The sequence below is a fragment of the Elephantulus edwardii genome, unplaced genomic scaffold (genome assembly GCF_000299155.1).
Source record: "Elephantulus edwardii isolate Elephantulus edwardi_28Jun2011 unplaced genomic scaffold, EleEdw1.0 scaffold00197, whole genome shotgun sequence".
NCBI lineage: Eukaryota > Metazoa > Chordata > Mammalia > Macroscelidea > Macroscelididae > Elephantulus > Elephantulus edwardii.
In genome coordinates this window covers 252,682-278,720 of record NW_006399947.1, presented here as the reverse complement: position 1 = coordinate 278,720, position 26,039 = coordinate 252,682, and the positions used below count along the sequence as shown (strand labels likewise).

The window sequence follows — 26,039 nt, the reverse complement described above, 5'->3', positions numbered from 1 at the left end:
TGGCTTGACTGTAAATTCTCCCACCATCTCCTCTATTCCATAATATTTTCTCAGATAGAATTGTATTGATTATTACGTCCCTGGGCCGATTGAACTCTTCTGTAAATCTTTTGCTCTCAGATTCCACCAAATCCATCCATGGTGCTATTAAAGCAGTCCTTTCCCATCTTCCTTTTGCATCTCTCTGTGTGTCTTGAGTGAGAGGAAAGCAAGCATCTGCCTGCTGTGGGTGTGCTCCGAGCTTCCACAGAGAAAACTTACATGCAAAGAAGAAAGGGGAGAGAGTGAGCATAGGTGTCTTTTTACGATTTTGATTTTTAAATTACTGTTGGTTTGCTCTAACCGCACGCATCCCTTGTCTCTTATACAATTAAGACTGCTGCTGTGATGGAATATTTTGTTATTGTAGCTTGTTACCTTTTTATTATTGTAACATATCATCAAGATAATATATAGTAATTGAACAAATTAAAACTGTCTTATAACATTTATCAAGATAAAATACATAGTCATTGAAGAAAGTTCAAACTGTGTCAAACAAAGGCTGCAGAATAAACTTAATCGACCCCCTTCTCCCTCAACCATATCTTATCATAAGTCCTTTTCCCCTACGAACACCTAGGGACAGCTGGTACCCATCATTTCAGACCTGTTTCTATTCTGTTTTTTTCATATAGAATACTACATCCACCTCCTCCTCATGTACATACTGACTCATTTAAATAATTTTTTTTTAAAATGAGGTCATACAATTCATTAGTTTCAAGTTACTTTTCTCCACTTGCTAATCTATTCTTGATATCTTTTTGTGTCCACATTTATTCTCATTTATTCCAATAACACTCTTTGTGGGTTTGGTGGTTTTTTTTTATTGTATGGAATGGTGTCTCTCTGGAGACTAAGGTGCGTCTGATACAGGCCATGGTATTCACAATCACTTGTTATGCATCAGAGAGTTGGACAATGACCAAAGAGGATAGAAGGAGAAATGATGCCTTTGAGCTGTGGTGCTGGAGAAGAGTATTGAGAATACCATGGACTGCTAGGAAAACAAACAGATTCGTCCTGGAAAGGGTTAAACTGGGTGGCTTCTTAGAGGCAAGGATTTTGAGGCTCCGTCTAACATATTTTGGACATGTTGTTAGGAGAGACTGGTCCTTGGAGAAGGACATAATGCTTGGGAGGGTGGAGGGACAGCGCAGGAGAGGAAGGCCCTCTATGAGGTGGATTGATTCAGTGAATGGGAGAATCAGGATGCGAGTGTCAGAGACAGTGCGATTGGCACAGGACAGAGTGGAGTTTAGGGCTGTTGTTCATAGGGTCGCTATGAGTCGCAAGAGATTCGATGGCACATAACAACAACAACATGGATGGATATACTATAAGCTATTTAACCATGCCACTGTTAGAGGACATCTATACTTTGGAATATTTGGCCATCATTACTGCAGAAACATTTTGAAATCTGTGATTTGGGGCATTTTTGTAACTGTTTCCTGTTCAGCCTTTTAGCTTCACAGGTTTATTTATAATTATAGGGTAAAGGTGAATGCGTTGAAAGTATCCTATTAACATTTGTCTGGCCTACAGATTTTTACAAAATATTGTGTTAGTTGCCAATATTTAGTGATGAGGCAATTTCAGATAAAAATCTTTCTGTTAGCTCAGATGACCCTACAAGAGTATTTGTGGAGCTCACCCCAGGGACAGCTGCGTACTATGCTGCCTGTAGTGGGGGCATGTGCTCCACAATTCAACGGCATCTCCATGTTTCCCATTGCTTCCCCAAAGTTCAGCATCAGTGGCCATGCTTTTTTTTTCTTGCCCTGAAATCCTTGTTGTTGTGTCGGTTTGCATTTTTTCGCCTTATAACAAGTATCTGTGAGTCTTCCACTTTCGCTCTTAGGCCAGAGCCCTTTAGTTGTGGTTCACTCTCAAGTCCATTTTCTGTTCCCGTGGCAGAGTAGGTCTGCCTCACATACATTTTCCAAGATGAACCACTTGTGGAAAAAGATCTCCATATCTTTCCCCCATAAAGCTACTGGGTGAATTTGAAGTGCCTCTTGATTAACAGCCAAGCGCTTAGCAGTTGCGCCACAAGGTTCTTTTTAGCAAGTCATAGTGTCTTACAATTTGTGTGACTGGCATTTTGGTATTCCTCATTTCTTGTGGACTATGCCATACCTGCAGCAAAGGGCTTCAGTGTGTGAGAGAGATTGTGAGGATGGCACAGGATGGGACATAGGGTCTCTATGACTTGTACTCGGCTCAACAGCACCTAACAACAACAACAATGCCATGCCTTCCTGGATGCTTAGTGATCTTGACTTCCATGTATTAAATACCACACTCTACTCTCTTGGTGAAACAGTTCAAAACCCCTCACATACTCTTCAGATTTTTCCAGTGCAGAGTGTCACAGAACTTCCTCTCAAGGACAATATGACAGATGTGTAGTTGACCTTTAGAACCTGCTCAGGTCTAAAGATTGGAAGACTTGAATGACTTACCTCTTCTAAAAGCAGCGTACAGTGTCTAAGCCAGAAGAGAAGATGGCATTGAGTGTGAGACAGGTTATATTGAAAAGTATGTCATTCTTTTCCTAGACTCCCTTCAATAATTATTCTGTAAAAGACAAAAAGATGTTGTTAAATAGTGTCTTCTCAGTTGACTGTAAGCTTGCTATTCTTCTTTCTTCAAGTTGCTTAACATCAAACTTTTTTTGTGAGTATGCACTTAGAGAATTTGAAACCATGGTCACTTTTCTAAGAAGTATTTGAACACACATGTATTTATATGCCTTCTATGTACCAAAAAAGACAAATTCATATGAGAGAGACGAAAGGGGTCAAATTTGAAACCTACAGGTCTTGACCAAGTCATTGTAAGTTCTTTGCTGTGGGCAAGTCTTTGAAAGTCACATCAACACACTCGTCTTCCTTCTTATGAGCAGTGAGAAAACTTACCAGTAACTCAGTTTATATAAACAAAATATACAAATGTAATTAAACATTCAAATTTTTAAATATTAAAAGCTATCCCAATCCTAGCATGCAAAATGATGAGCAAGGCCCAGAAGGTCATGGAGTTCGCTAACACCATCGGATTGCACACTTTACCATTAGGCTGGACGTTCTCAAGACCAGTTCAGTTGGACCAGTCTTCCATTCTTCTCAGAAGTCTCAAGAATATAACAACACTTTGAGAGTTCTACTTTAGTGACTAAGTGTACTGAATTAGAAATTAAGACGTTAGATTTGGAATATTAGTTAAAATGCTTTCAAGCTGGTTATATTTTTAAAACCATGCGTGGTTGTTAAATTTGGTTTATTTCTCTTGTGGATTGCTTGAAATGAGGTATCATAATCTACCACTAGTTTGGGAGTACTCAATCATGCATTTAAACATTTTTTTAAATTTTTAAGAAGAAGCCCCATGTCTTTGGAATATAAATCACAACTTTAAGTATGTTAAAAATTGAACAGAATTTTTCAAATCCCAAGTCGTTTGCATTGTCTTGTTGAATTCTTTTGGTTTGGGGAGAATGTGGAGAAGAGAAAAGGCAGCTGAACTGCTTGGTTTGTGTCCTAAATGCTTTGGGTTCAGCCAACATGAAATGTTTAGTTTGGATATTTCCAAACTTCTCTGCGCAATTTTATAAGATGAATTTGAATCAAAATCAAGTCAGTTCTACTTGTTTGTGTGGTGGCACGTGAGCAATGGTCCCACGGGTTGGGCTTAACATTTTCTTTTCTTCTTGCAAAAGCTAAAGTAAGATATACTGCCAACTTTGACAAAGTACAATTTTTTTTTTGCCAAGTCCCCCCTTTTTTCCCCTCCTTGTTAAAATTAACTGGCCCTTGCTTTGGCTTCGATACTTGCAAAGTCAATCTTGGATACTTAATAAACTTTTTATTAAATAGAAGGGTCCTGCTTTTTCTCCTTGCACAATATCTCCCTTAATTTATGAACTTTGCTTTGTGGCTGTACATAAACTAAGAATGAAGGCAGCAGCGTGGCGGTGTATGCAGAGTTAAGAATCCTTGGTGGCACCTTGAAGGTGTCTTCAGAAAAATTTCAAAGACATGATGGCACAATTTCATTTATACCCGAGTGATTGTGTTAAAAGTATACCATGTTTAACTATGGAAATGACTTCAAGTCTCAGTATTTATAAATATTTCCCATCTCCAACGGCCATTTATAATGGAAAAAGAAGATATATGGCATTTTGAAAAAGCCAGTTCTATGGTCTAAAGCTTGGGAAACACAATAAAGCAAAAGACATGTGGCCTCTCTGTGGTCAGTCCTGACTCAGCTATTTGGTTGCACAATTCACCCTGAGTGACCTGCATTCTTTGAATCTGTAAAATGGGAGCCATACACTTATTTGAAAAAAGGATTATAATGATTTCTCATGCATAATGAATGTTACTATATCTGTTACAGACTGAAGGCACGGAGCAAGAATAATTTCCTGCCTCCATCTTCTTGACTTTCTTAGTTTATCATTGAGTAGAAATGTTGTCTGAAAATGTGTGCATTTTCTTTTAAGGAAATAATTTAAAAGGAAATATCTACGGTTTTTAGAATGTTCCCCAAAGTCATCTTTAGCTTAACAAATCTTTAGCATTTTATAAACGTCATTTTTTAATTTAGCTGATACTATTCCAAGTCTGATAAAGATTTCGGAGAAATACATGTAATTTTTTTTAAAATTAGAAACCCTGAAAAGAATGCTTTTAAAACTGGAATTGTACCCTTAGATTTCTGGTCCTACTGTAGTCAGGAAATGCTGAGATCTTGAAGGACTTTTTGTTAGTGAAAAAGATAAAAGATTTTTTTTTCTTTTTCTCAAGTCTCCCATCATTAAAGTTTGGTTCTAACAGCAGACTCCTTCTCTTTTTCATGTGTTTTGAAAAGCAGCTACTCCCTGTATCAAAGCCATCAGCCCGAGTGAAGGATGGACGACGGGAGGTGCGACTGTGATCATCATAGGGGACAATTTCTTTGATGGGTTACAGGTCATATTCGGTACCATGCTGGTCTGGAGTGAGGTAGGTGTTGTCTGCACATTAATATCTAATAGCTTGGTCTAGCTGAGGGTACTGTCTACACCTGAATTTCTAATAGTATGTAGAATTTAGCAGAGCCACTCTGGGTGGGCCACCTCCAGTCTGTAGAACTCTGGGCCCCAAATAAGATGAATGAAGTTTATCCAGGAGCAACAGTTTCTGCTAGAAAGATTTCCATTCTCTGGCTCATGTGCTGTGAGGGAACGTCTGTGCTGTAATTGTTTTCTTTTTGATTTGCCATGGTGTGAGGGTTCTGTTGAATGATGAGATATGGAAAAGAGATGTGAAGTCACATAAATGCACAGGCGAAGTTTTAAACTTTGAGATAGTGATCTATGCATGTTGTGTAGATGTAATCTAGGATGGGTTAATCTTCAAGAAAAGCATACAAATGAGAGTGAAAATCCAAGTGTAGGTGATTTTCAATGTACTAAGTAACTCTTCACCATAGAAAGAGTTGTTGTTATATGACTTTGAGTCAGATCCACCCTATAGCTGTCTCTCCAGTGGGTTTTCAGAGGCAGTGAATTGCACAGGAGGAGATTTCCTATCTTTCTTCTGTGGAGAAGCTGATGGATTCAAACTGCATGCCTTTGGGTTAGCAGCACATCTCTTTACTACTAAGCATTAACCCTAGGGATTGTTCAGCAGAGAAGTGTCAGATGTATAGGTTCAGTTTAGAAGAAGCTGTGGCACTTGCACTAGAGATATTATAGACATTTTTAGTTGGATTTTAGCTGAAAGCAGAGAGTACCAGAAGAATGTCTATCTATGTTTCATTAACTACACAAAAATTTGTGTGGATCACAACCAACTGTGGCTAACTCTGAGAATGGAAATCCCAGAACACTTGATTGTGCTTGTGTGAAACCTATTTTTGGAACACAAGGGAGTCATCAGAATAGAACAAGGAGGCACTGCGTCTCTGATAATCAGAAATAGTGTATTCCACAGATGCATTCTATCTCCCTACCTTTTCAATCTATATGTGGGAAGGATCATCCAGGAGGCTGGGCCCCATGAAGAGCAGTGTGGGATCAGGATTGGGTGAAGACTCATCAACAACCTGCTCTACGTAGTTGATACAACCTTGCTTGCCAAAACAGGGGAGGGTCTGAGGCATTTGCTGCAGGAGGTCTAGGACTGCAGACTTCAATATGGATTGAAGCTCAACATCAAGAAGAAAAAGATTCTCCCCACTGGGCCAATTAGAAGAATTATGATAGATGGTGAAGAGATTGAGATTGTTAACAACTTCATCTTATTTGGCTCAGCACTCTTAGTACCAGCAGCCAGGAAATCAAGACAAATTGCACTGTGAAAATCTGCTGTCAAGGACCTTTCCTGATTACTGAAGAGCAATGGTGTTAGTCTGGAGATTAAGGTGTACCTGAACCAGTCATGATCTTCTCAATTACTTTTATGCATCAGAAAGCTGCAAAATGACTAGGAATGCTAGAAGAAGAATCAATGCCTTTGAATTGCGATGGTGGAAAAGAGTATTGAATATACCATGGACTGCTAAGAGACCAAACAGATGCATCCTGGAGAGGGTAAAACCAAGCTACTCCTCTGAAGCAAGGATTCTGAAGCTTTGTCTGACATACTTTGGGCATGTTACAAGGAGGGACCAGTCCTTGGAGAGAGGAAGACCATGGATGAGATGGATTGACTCCGTGGCTGGGTTAATGGGGGTAGGTGTGTCACAGACAATGAAATTGGATCAAGATAGAGCAGGTTTAAGGCGGCTGTACATACGGTTTCTATGAGTCTCAAGTGACTTGATGATACATAACAACAACAACAGCAAGAACAACATAGTTTTATAGCTCTCAGGCACCTCAGCTTATGACTGTAATCATATGAAAATGGCTGTGTTAGTGCAGTGACTACCAGCAGTGACTACCAAATACTTTGATTATTATTTTAATATGCCAATTGACTTGTCCAGCAATAATCATTATCATCTTGAAATTACAAAACATAAACATCAACATTACATAGATACCCTGGCTAACTTGCTTATGCTTTCTTTCTAAATGCTGAGTTTAGATTTCTCAGTCCGTATGCTCAGTTCCGCTTCCCTTTTACCTCACCAGAGTTTAGAATAAAACACAAGGCACACTAGAGTGTATTCATCCCAGTTGTTTCACAAGGAGTCGTATTAACCATGAAACTTTATGGAGCACTTTTTTATTCTAGGCACTGTGCTGGGCTCTTGACATAAATCATATTAATTTTTTTCTCAAACCTATATGGTAAATACTGTTGTTGCTCTTAGTTCTGGTTGAGTTGACTGCCCTTCATGGTGAACCCAGGCACAATGGAATGAAATGATGCTGGATCCTGCACCTTCCCCTGTTGGGGTGTGGGTCAAGCTATTGTGACCTACAGGGTTTTCACCAACTAAATTTCAGATATAGATTGTCAGACCATTTTTCCTAGTTCATTTTAGTTTGGAAGCTCTGCCTACTCATGTTCAGCATCATAGCAATATGCAGGCATTCATAAATTGATAATGGCTGCATGTGATATGCATTAGGCAGGAATTGAACCTGTGTCTCCTACATTATTTTCTTGATTAGGATATTAAGGCTTAGAAATGCATAGTCCTATAATCAGCCCCTACCTGAACAGACCCCATAGGATCTCAATAATGTGTTTGCGATCATTCAAAGATGTCAGTACCACAGCGAGAGCTAGAACTCAGGCTTTCTATTTCCATTTCTACCTACCCTCACATAATGATACTCCATATGTTAGATGGATCTTGCCTGAAAGCAGGGACTACAAGAAGAAAGTCTAGCTATGTTTCATTGACTATGCAAAGGCGTTTGACTGTGTGGATCACAACAACTTGTGGCTGACTCTGAGAAGAATGGGAATCCCAGAACACTTGATTGTGCTGTGTGAAACCTATCCTTGGACCAGGAGGCAATCATCAGAACAGAGCAAGAAAACACTGTATGGTTCAAAATAGGCATGTGCCAGGGATGTATCCTATCTCCACACCTTTTCAATCTATATGCAGAAAAGATAATCTGAGAGGCTAGGCTGGAGAAATGTGGCATCAGGATTGGAGGAAGACTCATCAGCAACCTGCATTATGCAGATAACACAACTTTGCTTGCTGAAACTGAGGAGGATCTGAAGCCCTTGCTACAGAGAGTCAGGGACTTCAGAGTTCAATATGGATTGAAACTCAACACCAAGAAAACAAAGATTCTCACCACTGGGAGCTGATTGGCAGCATCATGATGGTGAAGAGATATAGATTGTTAAGAGCTTCAGCTTGCTTGGCTCCAAAGTCAACAATCTTGGTACCAGCAACCAAGAAACCAAAAGATGAATCACATTGGGAAAGTTGGCTGTGAGGGACTCTGCAGAGTACTGAAAATCAATGATGCCAGTCTGGAGACTAAGGTGTGCCTGACAGACCATGGTCTTCCCATTTATGTGCTATGCATCAGACAGCTGTACAATGTCTAGGGATGATAGAAGGAAAATTGATGCTTTTGAACTGTGGCACTGGACAAGAGTGCTGAACATACCATGGACTACTGGCATCCACTTCCATAAATAGCTTCCCTCCAGAAACCCTATGAACGTGGAGAAAGGATGAAAGTCACACAAGTGTCGAGAACTTTTGTTCATAGGGTCGCTATGAGTCGCCTACGACTCGATCGCACTTAACAGCAACAACTAGGAGAACAAACAGGTTCTTCCTGGAGAGGGTGAACCTAGGCTACTCCTTGGAGGCAAGGATTCTGAAGCTTCGTCTGACGTCATTTGTGCAGATTGCAAGGAGGGACCAGTTATTGGAAAGAGACATCACACTTGGGAGGGTGGAGGGACAGCACAAGAGAGGAAGACCCTCAATAAGATGGATTAATCCAGTGACTAGGGTAATGGGGGTAGGTGTGTCAGAGACAATAAGGTTGGCTCAGTAGATCAGGGTTCAGAGCTGTTGTACATAGGGTCCCTATGAGTCGTATGTGTCTTGATAGCACAAAACAAAACAACAACTGTTGTGTTGGGACCAGCTCATAGCTGACCCTCTAGTAGATTTTCTGAGGCAGTAAATTTCACAGACGTTGATTGCCCCTCTTTCTCCCTCAGAGCAGCTGGCAGATTTGAACCATATGCCTTTGGGTTGGCAGTGCAATTCTTTACCACTAGGCCATCGGAGATCCCTGTTTAACCCCTTTAGAGATTTTATTTATGTGCATGCTTAATGGGGTCTTAGAAAGGAGCAGAGAGTTAAGCCTGTGATTGTTGGGTATGTTTATCTCTCCAAAGCAGAGGCTGTCCTTTTTTGTAAGCCTTCCTTGTGCACTTTTCACTGCCAATAACCCACTCAGACAAGCCCCTTGCCAGCATGTGCTGCCTCTGCCTGTGCTTTCCCCACACAGCCAACAAGTGATATGCTCTTGGCCAGAGAATCAAAGCTCTTGTAAAACTGAATCAGAGATGGGCTTCTCTGTCCACCCACATAATTGTTGTCCAACTTGGAACATCCCAGGCTTGAGAGAGAGGATGAGCTTCCTCTGCCAACTACATCTCATTCTTTATTGGAACCACTGAGTTGTGAATTAGAAACATCACATTCATGGCACACTTTACTGCCACCTTAGTGTCTTCATCCCTGCTGACTTGGCTGCAGGTGTAACAGCAGTTCTCGCAAAGACGGCCTCAAGCAGGCCTTGTGGCTATTTCTTCGTCACTTTCCAAACCTTATCCTGTTGTGTATCATGCAAGCATGAGGGAGGAGGAATCGGAACAGAATATTGACATCTTGCTCATGTTAACAGCAGTCAGAATGAGGCCCTGAAAAGTGAAGACTATAATTTGACAGTGGGTTCCTATTGATCCTCTGAGAGTTAGGTGGGTTGGTGTGAAACTTCCTTTAAAGCTCTGTGGGTGTCTTAGCTCAAGTAGATGGCACTGGGTGTGGAATAAGCACTAGGTACATTAGGAGATCTACCTTTCTGCAGGTAAAGACCCTCCTGTTTCCTGTCAGATCCCCTTTCCTACTTTCGTTTATATTAAAAAATTCTAGTTTTTATTGTTCCTCACTTACTGTGATCTCCTGTGTGTCAAAGTGGAATTATGTTTATATAATTATATGGGTTTCAGTGGCTTATTTTCAGAAATAGATGGTCAGAGACTTCTTTTGAGTCTACCAAATGATTAGACTTGAGCCTCCAACCTTTTGTTTGGCAAGTGTGTGCCTGTTTAACTGGTTTTTACGCCTCCACCCCAGGGACTCCTTGAGAACTGGTTGCTGCTGTTGTTCTTAGTTTTCTATTGAGTAGGTTCCCAACTTTTGACCTCGCCATGACTGATAGGATCCAATTAGTCGGGCCCAAAGAGTTCGTCACTGGCTGATTTGGAGGAACTAAAAATGAAGGTTAAAATCTAACTCAGACTTATCAAAATTATTTTCAAAATCTTGTTTCTGCACATCAAAATCAGTGCAAAAATCCCAGTATAGCAGTACTTTTCCCTTTCTCTGTCCTCTTCCCATCTCTGTACCTTCAGTGTCCCAACCTGTCAGTGTAAGAGCTGAGGGACTGGAACACGCTCCTTTTCTCCTCTCATTTTCTCAAGATGCCTTCATTTGTGGCTAGATCATAAACCAGTGATGACTCTTTGCTGTGGAGACTTACCAAATAATTGTCTAAAATATTTGAGCAGATACTAGTTTGGAGTAAACGATCCCTTGCAGTGCAGTAATCATTGGCTATCTGCAGTGCAGGACTTCAACGGGAGTAGTTAGCATTATGATAATCTTCACATTCAGAAGAATGAGTTTTGCATGGGTTAATCTGTTTGTCCATATTTTGAATTCTTTATGCATTTAGATATTCAGATAGACTTTTTAACATGTACAACTTGATTGCTTTTCTTCTTGAAATTCCATAATTTAGCCCCAACCCTAAGATTTTGTTTCATCAGACCATCGTAGTATGCCTGCTCTTGTCATTATTTTCATACGCCACCATGACAGTTACTGTCATCTTCCAAATGAGGATATAATTGGCATGTGGAGAATGAGTCAGTGGATTGATAATGATTCCTTCATTTTCTAGCTGTATGTTTGTGGTTGAAGCCATTGGCTTTTAGGAACACATTGTCTTCATGAAGTTAAGGGTACTTGTGTTGTTCTAGGAGACAACCTTTCCCTTTGTCTGTGTTAAGTTGCTTTGGGCAAGACCGTTAACTGTTTGGGCCCCTTCCCTAGAATTGTTGTTGTTGTTGGGCACTGTCAGTTGGAACCAACGCATAGCTGACCCTCCAGCAGGTTTTCAGAGGCTGTCAATCGCATGGGAGTATTCATTCTTCTCCCGTGTCTCTGGAGTAGAAATCCTATCTAGTCAATATCATTGCCCTGGACCATGTGATCTCTTGAAGTTATGCCATTTCTTTGGTCCAGCATTTTCTAATTCAAAGAAGCTGTGCTGCAGCCTCAAAGGCACACACAGTTCGAATCCACAAGCTGCTCCACAGGAGAAAGTTGGGCAGTCTCCTCTCATTGAGGTTACAGGCTCTGAAAATCCCCTGGAGGGTCAGCTATGAGTCAGTTTTGACTGGATAACATACAGCAACAACAACAGCAGCAACCACAACAAAACTTGTATCTTTTCTACATTTTCTCACTTTAGCTCATAGTATCCAGGAAGCAAGCTGTTGAGCTAAGACAAAGCAGATAAGGTTTTAGATTAGCAGCTGATGCTATTATTTGGAGCCTTTTATTAGCTAAAGAATTTTAAAAAGAGCCAGAGAAAATAGGTCTGGCTTAATTTACCCTCATCTGTGCTTCTTCCCCTACCAGCCCAATCTTTTGCAAATGAGTAGTTCACTTTAACTCACTGATTGGCCCCTGAGGGTTGGGAAAAAGAAAGGTGGCAGCACACCATTGCACCTAACTGGGGCTGCCTTCTGCAAGCTCCTCAAGTCAGGGGAAGCCACACTTTCCTGGCAATTTGGTTTGTTGTTTTTGTTACACCTCTTTCACAGTTTCTTGCCTTTGTCCTTTGGCATTTCTTAGAGACTAAATTATTTTACCAATATTTGTATGTTCCTTATCCTACCCTAAAGGGCCTCGTTGGTATAGTGAGTTAAGCATTCTGCTAACAGAAAAATCAGTCATTTGAATCCCTCAGTCAGTCACTCAATGAGAGAAACATGTGGTACTTTGCTTCCTACTCTGTCCTAGGCTTCACTATGGATTTGAATTGACTCAACAGTCATGTGTTTGGACTGTCTTGAGTGCCTTGCCTTGCTCCAATAGTCTTTTCAAAATCCTTTTACTGTTTTATATATAAATTTAGCAACTCCAATAAGATTGTTTATGAGTGGTTAATGAGAAATAAGTTTGTTCTTGAGCAGGTATCCACTTGATGTTTCTTATTTTTCATGACTGTATATTTTAGAGCAGGAAAGTGCTTATATTCTGGGTCTTTTGAGCTAATATTTGTTTTAATATCTCCTTCTGAACTCTTTAATTTCTAAACAATGAATACTAGTTGGCTTGCCTGCTGGGTGTATAGCACTGCGCTGAGTACTCTGGGGTTGTTAAGAAAGATTTGGTCTCTTGGGACTTGGCATTTTATTTGGAAAGACAATTTGCTCCTATGAAGCAAATTAGAAAGTTATATAATATGTTTATATAATCTTGTACTAAATTTGTGGCTTCAAATTCAAGGCAAGATTCTCAAAAGCAGAGAGGACCAAGAGAGTGCTACAGTCAGAAACAGACTATTCACATAGATGAAAATTCACTAATGTACCACATACTCTGTGTGAGGTAAACTTCCACAGCCCTTTATTTATTCATTGGCATATCTGCAATAATTCATACTGCTTAAAACATTCAAGCTGCTTGTAAAGGAAGCTCTTCGATGGGATTGGCAGGGAGCAAGGGATTGAGGGATCTGAGGACAATATTCTAACCAAAGATGCAGATTGCTTGGAGCCAATTGGAAGACCTGGATTTTAATTGTTGTTCTTCCACTGCCCAATCATGGATCTATATTTGAGTCAGTGCTGGTTATTGGATTTCAGTTTACCCATCTAAAATGATAAAGTCTTTCCTCAGTAAGTGCTTCAATTTTAAGAATTCTTTTTCACTGGAGTGTACTCCCCTGAGAAACTCCCCTAAGTAAGAAGGAAAGCCTGGTGATGGGTGGGAAATAGTTTCTTTTCTTCTACTATTGTCTTTTTTCTTTATTCTAGAACACACCAGGGAGGCACAAATATCACGTTTATTTGCAAAATAAATCTGTGAACATCATCACACCAAATTAATTAGGTACAATATTGGATCTCACTATTGATATGTCTTCAGTCAATATTTTTACTCCTCTGCCTCAGATTCTGTTATCCGGTATAAATCTGAGGGACTTCTCCCACAACGTTGCTCTAATTCATCTTCCCGAGAGTTCAGTGGAAGACTTGTTCTTTGAGATATTAATAGGTACCCCTTGAGAGATTAAGGGAGGAGGCGTTTTCAACTAAGTTTGGGAAATGTTGAGTCAAATAAATTAAACTGGTTCTGGTTTTAGGACTCTGTAGAGCTCGTAAGGTGCTATATTTATATATAGGAATTAAATAAGGCACAGTGTGAAGCAATATTCCAGACTTCTGTGGCCATTAGTCCATTTGTCCAGGTAGATAATTTGTTGAATATTAATGTTCATGGGGACTTTGTGCTAATGAGTTAAGTCACAATATTTAATCATGATGTAATTGAGTTAAGATAAATGTGAGAAATTAATCTAAACCATTCTCAGATTCATTCAGATTGAATCAGCCATTTTTTCCCCAATGCTCCAAGCCTTTGAACAAAGTTTCTTAAATATTTTGCATCTGGTTTCCACCAGTGTACACTTGGCACATTTGATCCTGTGGGACAGCTATACTTAAAGATTGCCTGGACCCCTTTGAAGTCCATCATGTTATTAGCCTGTCAGACTCCTAACAGAGACTATACATGATCTTCTTATCCTCAGATGACTGTTTTCCTTATCTACACTCCCAGAACCTAGGAGAAGTCAAAGAAAACTACTGAGGAGAGATCTGAGAGTCACTGTTGTTGAGAGGAAAAAAGCCATTTTGAGGAGGGGGTCTCTGAGAAACAGTTTTGCCACTTGAATCCCCAAATGGGCAAACACAGTTGTAGATATCATCCTTATTTTTTCCCCCTTCCCTCTTTTTAAATCTGTCCTTACATTCCATTCTCTTTTGTACACATAGCTCAGATGAAAGACTGTAAATAAATAGTATTTGCTCCATTCTGGTTTTTAGAATGAGTGGTTAAACTGCATGACTCCATCTCCCTAGAAGTTTCCCAGGTCTTCTTGCCAGGACTTGATTTTTCCTGAACCACACGCAGAGTCACAAACCTTTGAGGACATTGAGGAACTTTTCTAGTCACCAAGTGCCACTCTTCTTTTGTAGGAGAGGATAAAGGAGATTCTAGAGAGTGGAAGTGAGTTAGCTGCTTAGGGCTGAGGTGACTGCCCAGCTCTCAAGCCATCTGACCTCACCTCTAGTTCAGCTTTATGTCATACCTGCCTTCATCCTGACAGTTCCATAGCATTTACCATCTTCTTTACACTTACAAAACCCTCCTTAATTGTATACACGGTGGCACTAGCACTCCAATAATTATCTCCATGTTGCATAATTCTTATATAATCCTACTCATGTGAATAAGAGAATGGCAAAAGATGGGGGGGGGGGAATCTCAAAAGTGATTTTATAATATGAGTGACACATGCACTTGAGCTTGCTGTTGATATACTCACTACCACTCAGTTGTTTCTGCCTCACAGCAACCTGCCATTGGTTTCTGAGACTGTAAATTTTTACGGGAGGAGAATGCCTGATTTTCCCTCACTAGAGCAGGTAGTGGATTTGAATAACTGGTCTGGTAGTTAACAATGCAACGTGTAACACAGTGCACAACATGTCAGTCTTGTTAAGTTGTAACCAACTCATAGCTGACCCTCCTGGGGTTCCTGAGGCTGTAAACTGTATGAATCCCACATGAGGTGAATGCTAGTCTCTCTCCTGTGGACCTGCTGGTGGAGTTCACCATCAGAGAAGAGTGGCCTTTGCACTAATGCAGCTTCCTGCACACTACATTTCCAGAGCTCCTTGCATTTTGCAAAGAGTTGATTAAATTAATGGATTTACACTTATTCATATTTGCTTACGTTTCCCTAAATAGATAGTTTACAAATTCTTTATTGCCCACTGAATATGTAGAAGATGAAGATGCTCAGTGCAGAATTCTAAGCTTTATTTGCAAAGGATGCAATGAGCAATCAGAATCAGTTGTATGAAACCTTGAGTATGAGTTTGAAGAACAACTTTTAGGCCTAAGTTGTTTTTATGGAAAATAATTTCTGAAGGAACCAATCCATTAAAATACACACACAGGCGTGCATGTGCTCTCACATACCTGCACACAGATATTAATGGCCCATATAACACACTCACTTTTTTCTAAAAATACTTTTGTCTACATTGCCATTGTTTTATTTCTAAGACATCTGAAATCTGCCCTGTCTTTATTATCTATGGGCAATTATGAAATCATTAAAAATGATGTTAAGAGGACATTTTTCAGTTTCTTGTTTATACTACATGCAGGAGGTGTTTATATGTTACTTGACAGTAGGGGCTACAGAAATGTGACGTGTTTCTAATTTTGATATGAATCAAAGACAGAGCTCACATCTGGCTGCAGTCATATGACTTTATGAAGAAAATGGATATCTATATAGTGTTGTACTCATGCCATGCATGTGCTTAGTGCTAACTGCTCAAATGCTTCCCTGATGACCTGAGGAGCAGCGGTTCCCCTTGTAAAACTTTCGCTGCCTTCCTCGTTCCTGAAGCCACACTGCCTCCATTTGGGAGTCAAAAAGGTCTCCAGAAGTCTACTCTTGTTCTTTTCAGCATTGTCGTTCACTGTTCACTATTTATTATCCCTGGTGGCACCGTGGTTAAATGCTTGAGTGCTAACTGAAAGATCAGCACTTTGAACTAAAAAATGAGAAAGATACAATCTGATTTTGGAAAGATCATGGTTTTGGCAGCCTTCTGCGTGTGTTTTCCTCTGTCCTATTGGGTTTCTGTGAGTTAGAGAGAAATTAGATGGTGATAGCTTCGTGTGTTCATCTTGTGTTCTAGGTACATTGAGTTGTTAGTTCCTTCTTAGCCATATTCTTATCTTGTTCGTTCCTCTACCCAGAATGCTTTTCCTTCCTTTTTGACTGCATGTTCTACCTTTTCAGAGCCAATTCAAATCGGGGTTTTTCCTACAAAATGTTTGCTGAAAGTTTCTAATATAGAACATTTTTTTCTGTGTCTAAATACAGTGCTGCCTTACCTTTTAATTTTATTTTCCTTATGACTTTGCATCCTTTTTTTTGACCTTGCAGATTTGATTACTATGATTGTGAGGTATATCTTCTTTGCTGAGTGTGGGGATCCATACTAACTTTAGCTTCGTCCCTAAAATGCCTAAAATTGAGTGCTGTACATCAGAGGCTTCGATAAAATAAAAAAAAATCATTGAATTACACTAGTTCCCTTTATTTAATTTTTCCATTCAGACAAATGCTCCTTTAGCTCCTTTATTCAATGATGATTCAAAGTATCTCCACCAGATCTATTGTAGTTTAGTTTTTGTTATGTATGAATAGGGTAGAAAGTTTTTATTTAGATAAATTGCTTAAGCCATAAATATAAATATCTTAATGTAAGCCTGCTGGTAATGGTGAGGGTTAAGTAATAATAAAACTAACACTTTTTGAGTAGTTGGTAAACCTTAGAGGTAGTATGTTGAGTCAGCTTACTATGTTAATTATGTTAATTAGGGGTTTCAAACAGACAGATCAACAGTTAGACTCCACCAGCTAGTCCATGGGAAAAAGAGGGGCAGTCTCCTCCAGTTAAGATGTACAGTGTCGCAAACTTGATGGAGGTCACTGTGACTCAGAACTGACACATGCCCCCGCTGCCCCATTTCCCAGAATGAAACTGAGGGCCAGCGAGAGTAAGTGACTCTCCACTGATCACACAGTTAGTTATGTCAAAGGAGAGATTTTAACTAAAATGCATCCAAATACGGGGCCATTGTTTAACTGTCTCATGTGACTATAGGGAAAACCTCCTTTTACCAGATTGTCTCATTTTACCAGCTAGCCTTTGACCCTCCAAAACTCTCATGAAACCAGAAGCAAACAAAAAACAAACAAAAGTCTCTGGATAACCAGAGCAGTGGATTTTAATAAATGATGCTGTCTGTTTTCTCAGGTCACAGCAAATGAGAAGAAACAGACTAGAGACAGGTTGAGAGTAGAAGCAGGTTGTTAGAAACAGCCTTAGTGACAGTACAAGTGACAGCTGACAGCCTAATGTCTAGGGTAGGAACGGAAAACTAAAAAGCAGATGCAGAACTGCATTACCGTGCAGCACATTAATGACTGTTCATAATGGCGGTGGCCCTGAGTCATCAGGCGAGAGATGACAATTATATTCAATAGATTCTGTTTAAAACAGTGAGACATGTGTAATGCATTTTCAAAAGACTTCTCCCAAACTTCATTGTAATGCATAATATTAACTGGGATTTGGCTTCAGTGTTCTGTTGAGTTTCCTTGTGTATTGATCCTCTCTTCCTGAAGGATCATTTAAAAAGAGGAATAGCAGAATATATGCAGAGGACAAGTGTATACAGTGTGTAGATATGAACTATCACACACACAAAATGTTAGCATGAGCCTCTGATTTGTACTTTAAAACTTTGGGTACTTTTGCTTTATTTCTTACAGCCGAAATGTCCTTTCGGTGAAAAGCGAGTTCCTACCTGACTAGTCTGTCTGGCGGCCCTTTGACTCTTGTATTTTTATTTCTTGATTCCATAGGCAAAGATTCTGACCAGATGATCATTATGTAGAAGCAGCCATTTACACAGCTTCTGTGAACTGCCCATTTCAATAGCAAATACTCTGTCCCTCCCATATACGTAACAACCAACTTTCCTTTGTCCTTTGTATTTTAAATTTCATACAAACAAACAAACACCAGCACAAGACTCTAAGCCAGACTAGAGCAGGGACTAATGCTGTTTCTTGACTGAATTTAGAAAAAGCAAGCTTGGAGAAAGAAATCATTGTGCAGTCTGAAACCGCATGGGCTGGCATTGCTGGTGGCCGATCCTCTTTTTGCAATAGCCTGGACCAAAGGAACTCACCAGTGCTTTTCTAGCCCCCAGACTGTCAGCTGGGATCCAGTCTTTAATGGGGCCCAATTGGCACATCCTGGGATGAGAGTTGGAGAAAGTTTACTTAAAAAAAAAAATCCCAAACAAATAATATGCCCACAAAACCAAAGGTAGTTAAACTGTAACATATTCATTTTAGTCTTTTCTCCCCCAAATCTTTTATTTGGAAAGCTGATCTTGCAGTTTTATTTTATATAATTCACTACATTGATTTAAGTAAAGGTCTACTTAGTTTCCTGGTCAGAAAAATTGGTCAGTAAATTTTTTGGAAATACTTCATAAGGATACTAGGCATTTTGTGAAGAAAAACATTTAAAAAAATTAGTGTAGTAGGGTTGATAATCACCCCTTTTTGAGATTCATAGCATCTTCATCCAATTATTGATCATAATTATGATACTATAATTTTTAGTAAATTTATGGTATCATAATATTTATTTAATGTTTAGCAAATATTAACTGAGTATCTACTAGTAAATGGTTGGTGGACTTGTCTGCTGCTAATCAAGTGTTCGGAGGCCCATAGCCGCCCAGAAGTGCCTTAGAAGAAAAACTTTGTGACTAATTTCCAGAAATTCAGTCACTGAAAACTCTCCAAGCACAGTTGTACTGTGACATCCATGAGGTTGCCACGTTGTTGTTGTTATGTGCCGTCGAGTCGTTTCTGACTCATAGCGACCCTATACACAACAGCCCTAAACCCTGCTCTATCCTGCGCCAACCGCACCACCTCTGACACACCCATCCCGATTACCCCAGTCACAGAATCAATCCATCTCATAGAGGGTCTTCCCCTCCTGCGCTGTCCCTCCTCCCTCCCAAGCATGATGTCCCTCTCCAAGGACCCGTTCCTCCTGGCAACATGCCCAAAGCATGTCAGACGAAGCCCCAGAATCCTTGCCTCCAAGGAGTAGCTTGGTTTAATCCTCTCCAAGATGAATCTGTTTGTTTTCCTGGCAGTCCATGGTACATTCAGTACCCTTCTCCAGCACCACAGCTCAAAAGCATCCACTCTCCTTCTGTCCTCCCTAGTCATTGTCCAACTCTCTGATGCATAACAAGCGATTGCAAATACCATGACCTGTATCAGGCGCACCTTAGTCTCCAGAGAGACACTGTTGCTCCTGAGTACCTTTGAGAGGTCCCTAACAGCAGACTTTCCCATCGCGATACGCTTTTTGATTTCCTGACTGCTGGTACCAAGAGTGTTGACTGTGGAGCCGAGCAAACTGAAGCTGTGAACACTCTCAATCTCTTCGTCATCCATCCTGACGCTGCCAATTGGTCCAGTGGTGAGAATCTTTGTCTTCTTGACATTGAGCCTCAGTCCATACTGAAGGCTGCAGTCCTTGACCCTTCGCAGCAAGTGCATGAGGTCCTCCTCAGTTTCAGCAAGCAGGGTTGTGTCATCTGCATAACGGAGATTGTTAATAGACCTTCCACCAATCCTGATGCCATAAGTTCAAATTTATTCCATGACAACTGTTTTTTTCTGGTACTTGCTCTCAGATACTGATAAATACTAGAAATAGAATACCCAGTGAGAATAAGAGAAACAAAGTTCAACTCCTTTTGAGGCTTATAGTCTAATTGGGGAACACAGTTAATAAGTTGTTTTTGTTAAGTGCTAGCAAATCAACAACCCATAGCAACCCTGTGAACAAGAGGTCTGAACCCCTTGCTACCTGACACGGTCCTCACAGTCTCTGTCCATCATGGTTGTCACTGTGTCAGTCCATCTCTTTGAAAAGAGACAAGTAGGAACACACACACACACACACACACACACACACACACACGTGAGCGTGCACACACATGCATACCTCTACTATCAATCTGTTTGTGGCTTTATCTGTATTGAGAGAAATTTTGTGCTGTGTTAATCCTACTGGCTATTTGAAAGCTAGGTGGGGTGGTTTGTTTTTTTTTTCTGTTCAGTAAAGGGTTTTTTTTTTAATTTTAATGAACATTTACAGAGATTTTGGATTTCCATTCATTCATTGTTGCAACAATGAGAGCTAGGTTTTAAACCTCCTGTTAGACTGTATTCTTGAGACTTTCATTTTAAAAGGCTCCTTTGACATTAATACATAAAGTTTGTCTTTGCGAATTCATGTGGCCCAACATATTTTGCTAAACATTGGTTTTAAAGTTATTTTCTTGAAAGGACAAAAGGAAACCAGAATGTTTGTGAAACAGTACATGCCTCCACTGACTTTCTTTCACGTTCTCTGAGAAATCACATACTGCCTTTGAGACAAGCAATTCCTGGGAACAAAAGAATCTGTGTTATGAAACCCAGAGAACTCTGATTAGGGAACAAACTCAGGAGAAGCTGGAGTTCTCAGATTTATGTTGCATCCATTTCAGGGGAATAGAAAACATAATATGGGGGTTCAGTCAGTACAGTTCAATGTCCTTCAAAAACTCCTGAAAAGAAATTAAAAAAAAATTAATGCCATGTCTAACTTAAAAAAATGGTAAATGTTACAGAGTAAAAAGATATCTATGCTTGGGGGTTTTTGGGTCACTCTCACTATAGTATCTCTTTAAAACCTCTCAGTCAATTTGGTATCAAAGCTTTAATTATGCTTTTATGTTACTGTTTCCTTATTTAAGTGTCTGCTTTATGTCTATCACTCAGCACCCCCTGCCTATCTCAAAAGAGATGGATATTATTATCCTAATTGAGGGGGAGAGAGAATGCTGTGAGAATTATTAATACATAAATTAAAAAAAATAATCTGGAAGTACTTTAGGATCCCTAGAGAACCTTTCCCAAACAAAAAAAAACAAACATATTTACTATTATTATAAGCGCCCTACAGAGCAGACAGGAATGGATGCAGTCTGCGACAGTGAGTAAACTGAGACACAGAACATAGGTAGAGAATAATTAGGTCAGTGAGTGTTAGGACTCAGCCTTGGGTGAGTTACATCTCTGAACCACTGTCCCGGTGCCCACTTGAGGCTTTTTCTAGTCAAAAGCATGCAATATTTTTCTGGAGGAGAAAATCTTTTTACCCTTACTCTTTAAGTTTTTGTTTCATACCTTTTTTTTTTAAGTAGTTTTATTTTATTTTGTTTTTAAAAGTTTTGAGTGCTAAAGGTAATTAAGGTTAAAATATTAAATCTTAAGGCCAGTAATAAAATAAATAGATGGTGTGCTTTCTAGTAATCCCAGTTATTTTTTTGGCTTTGTGGCTTGGAACTTCAAATTGCATTTATTTTATATAGTTCTATTTGTTGGAAAACTTGCATAAGGCTTACTTAGAGTGACTTTTCTGTTTTGCTGGGAAATCATTCTGGGTTTGTTTTTAACTGAGAAACCCTCCCCACCCCCATATGTTTCCAGAACTTTTGAGCATGTAAGAGAAGTGTACAACATAAGCCATGCTCTAAGGACAAAGGTGAAAAGGAAACCTCTTAGGAGTTGGGGAAGAATATTTAGTGCCAGGCAGACAATGTTGTGTGATGGGGATCGTGATTCAGGCAGACCTGCCACTTCTGACTGGTTCCTTGGCCATGTTGCTGGGCTTTCTTGAAACATAATCTTTCATATTTGTGAAACTGAGCTAATAATTAACTATACATATCTCTTCCTATTAAATGGGAGCCCAGGTGTTTGAATGAGTTGTTAAGCTGTTAACTGAAAGGCCAGCTCTTGGAACCCACCAATTGCACGGTAGAAGAAAGATGAGACCATCTTCTGGCACAAGGCGTGTAGTCAGGAAACCAGCAGTTCTACACTGTGCTATATCTTTCCCCACTCCCTTAATTTTGACCACTGAAGGCACTTAACATAACTTTTTGTTTGAGTCAGTTGTTGAATCTGTTATAGAGTATTCCCACTTAGAGGGGCCATCTTTGTTTATAGTATTACACACTATTCTGTGTGATTCTGATAGTTTTAATTGACTGTTTTTCTGGAAGTAGAATCTCAGGATTTTCTTCTTATAGTTAAGTCTTAGTGTGAAAGCTCCATATTTGAGTGACTTTTTGATAATTGAAACACCAGTGACATAGTGTCCAGCATCATAGTAACATGCAAGAAACCATAGCATAATAAATTAGTAGATGGGTGGTGGACATACTAGAAAACTCCATTGACCTACTTGTTTTTGTTGCTGTTTACCATCAAGTCAGAAGTGACCCATAGTTGACCTTCCAGCAAGTTTTTAGAGGCAGTTTAATTGCTTAAGAGGTGATTGCCCATTGCTCTCCAGTGGAGCTGCTAGTGGATTTGAACCATGTGCCTTTGGGATGTCAGTGCTCCAGGGCTCTATGCTGATCATATACTTCATACTGTAAGACACTGTTATAAGTATAATCGGAGCCTTGTTCAAACTTGTTCAGAATAAAAGTTAAGGAAATTAAGTTTAAAAAGCAAGTTATACTCTTTTTTATTTTTAAATTTTATTTTATTAACTGTAATGAACATTTACAGAGATTTTGGATTTCCATTAATTCATTGTTGCATTTCCCCCCCTGTTCACCCCTTCCCCCCAGTTCGCTCTTCTCTTTGAAAAAGGAAAGAAAAATTCTTTCATTGGTATACAATCCCCTCTCTTCCTGAGTACACTCTGCTATGCAACCTTCATAGTGCCACTGTTGTAGACTGGGACTGACATCAGGGCTGGGGTGAGACTGAGAAAAATTGGATAAATTATGTATACTATATTGAAATAGATGACGAGAGAACAGTTTAAAAGTGGTATATGATTGGGTATTATGGTTATGACAAGAGTCCAGAATGAAGGTTGCAAGGTATACTCTTAGCACTTAGAACATTATTTCCCAAAATTTGGAATATAGGCCTCTGGAAGTAGAAGAGACAATTTTGGACTTGTCAGACATTAAGTAACTCTTATGGCATATAATAAAAGAGTTCTTGTGGTGTAGTTCATAGAGAGTTGCGCTGCTAACTCGAGGACTACTTTGGTTGTTGGATTCACCAGGGCCTGTGAGAGAAAAAGATGGCAGTCATCTCCAGTGTGATTTGCAGCCCACACAGCCCAATGAAGGGTGATAGGAGGTGGAACCAACTCAACAACAATGAAGTTTTGAGATTTTTTGTAGCATAATACATGAGGTATTGGGCTGTTTGTAGAATGTTTGTAGAATAGTTGACAGTTAAAATCTACCAGCTGCTCTTTAGGGAAAGATTGGCAGTCTTTTTTTTGTAAAAATTTATAGCCTCCGAAACCTGATGGAGAGCTGCTGAGTTATAATCAACTTGACAGCATTGGACATGGAACCCGACTACACATAGTGAGAATTTGATTATCTTTTTTGTTTTTCCTTTAATCATTTTTATTTATGTTAAAGGAGAAAGACAGTTTTAGTGTTAGAGACTTCTAACACTAATCAGCTTACCTGAGTCCACAGTCAGCATCCATGGCAACAGCAGTCAAGAAATCGAAAGATCGTAGCTAAGAGAATACGCCATCCCCCTTTTCCCTATGAATCAGGATGAAGTTTCTCTCAAGGAGGGATGATAGGGAATGGCAAAGGACACACTGACAAAGGAGATTAATCAGAACAGGCTTTGACAAGCATTGTGACAATGGGACAATTAAAACAGACTATCAAGGTGGGGGAAAAAAAGAAGAATGAACTGGGGAGGAGGGTAGAGAAAATAGTGCAACAATTAATGAATGAAAACCCCAAATATCTGTAAATGTTCATTAAAATTAATAAAATTTAATAAAAAATTAAAAAAAAGAAATCGAAAGATCAATTGCACTGAGCAAATCTGCTCTCAAAGATCTCACTCCCTCTCTTCCTCTGTCCCCCGCTCTCTTTTTCTTATGAAAGTTCATGTAAAAACTAAGCTTTTGTTCATTTGTTAGTACACATTTTCCTCTCTCCCTCCCCCTCAACTTTGGATTTTTATTTCTTTCCCACTTATGTACCCTGTGATTTATACAATCACTCATAAACATTACCACTGCTCTGTGTCTACTGTCACTTCACCTTTTCAAGTGCCCATTGAACATATCCCATTCTTTCACCCCACCACCACCCGTCAGTCTCTGCTATCTCAGTGATTGTTACCCCTTCCCTTTTTCTGCACTTCCTTCTCCAATTCACCTTCCACTTCTGAAAATGTATACGTATCTTGCTCAGTTATCCTCTTATTTTCACAGTAGTGATCTTACACAGTATTTATCTTTATGTGACTGGGATATTTAATTCAATCTAATGCTCTCTAGCCTTTCCCAAGCTATATAGTATCTTACTAAATCATTGTTGCTTAGTGCTACAGAATATTTCATTGTATGGATGTTCCACAGTACCTCAATCCATTCATTTGTAGATGGACAGGGTGACTATTTCCATTTTCTTGCTATTGTGAATAATGCTAGTATGAACATGGAAGTACAAATGTCTACTCATCTCAGTTCTGATTTCCTTAGAATGATATTTCTAGCAGTGGACTAGCTGGGTCATATGAAATGTCTATTTTCAGCATTTTGAGGAAAAGACAAACAGACTTCCACAACAGGTATCTTATTTTACAGTCACATCAACATTGCATGAGAGTTCCAATCACTCAGCATCCTTTCCAGAATTTAATGTTTGCTATGTTGTTTTTAAACTTTACTGTTGCTGCTGAAGTGAGATGGTATCTCATTGTTTTGATTTGCATCTCTCTGATTGCTAATGATTTCTAGCATTTCCTCATGTGTTGGGCTTGTCTTCATGAATTCTCTAAGTTTTGCTTTTCCACCATTGGCCTAATTTCCCATTCATATTTGATGGATAGCTTTGCTGGGTACAATATCCTTGGCTGGCAGCTGTTTTCTTTCAGCCTTCTGTATATATCAACCCATTGTCATCTTTCTCCCATCCTTGCTTAATAGTTTCTTCTTTGTAGATGACATGACTGTTTTTATTGCTCTGTTTTTAGTATTCTAGTCTTATCTTTGATTTTTTTAAAAAGAATTTAAAGATGCTGTATCTTGATGTTTTTCTCCTGGAGTCTAGTCTGTTTTTGCATTCAGTGAGCTGCTTGGATATGTATTTCCTCATTTTTCATGATACTTGAAGTTTTTCCCTAGTATCTCTTTCATAATTTTCTCTGTGCTTTGGAAACACATGCTCTCAAAGATCTTTTGAAAGTGCTAAAGTAATTTTATAAACTAAGATGTACCTGAACAAGTCATAGTATTTTTATTTGCTTTGTATGCACGTAAAAGTTGAACAATGAATAAGGAAGACCAAAGATGAATGGATGCCTTTGAATTGTGGTATTGATAAAGAGTATTGAATATAACACGGACTGCCAAAAGAGCAAACAAATCCATCTTAAAGGAAGTGCAACCAGAGTACCCCTTAGAGATAAGGATGATGAAACTTTGTTTCACATATTTTATGCAAGTTCTTAAGAGGTACCAAGTCCTTGGACAAAGAGATCATGCTGGGAAAGATGGAGAGTCGGAGAAAAAGGCTCTCAAGTAGTTAATAAACACAGTAACTGTATAACAATGAGCTTGAGCATATCAGAGATTATAAACATGGCACAGCATAGGGAAAAGTTCATATCTGTTGTTCATAGGGTCATTATATGCTGAAGTCAATTTGACAGAATCTAACAATAACAGCAATAGCTGATTTTTCACCAAAGAGAGAATGGAAACCATCAAGCTGTCAACAGT

At 39.3% G+C, this 26,039-nt stretch overlaps 1 protein-coding gene across 1 annotated transcript in view; it reads left to right on the top strand.

Moving 5' to 3' along the window:
- EBF1 (early B-cell factor 1) overlaps positions 1-26,039 on the top strand; it is a 527,426-nt gene that overhangs the window by 374,360 nt on the left and 127,027 nt on the right. The window contains exon 9 of the mRNA XM_006897033.1: positions 4,924-5,057. Coding sequence (XP_006897095.1) covers positions 4,924-5,057 — 134 coding nt within the window. The remainder of the gene's footprint in view (positions 1-4,923; positions 5,058-26,039) is intronic.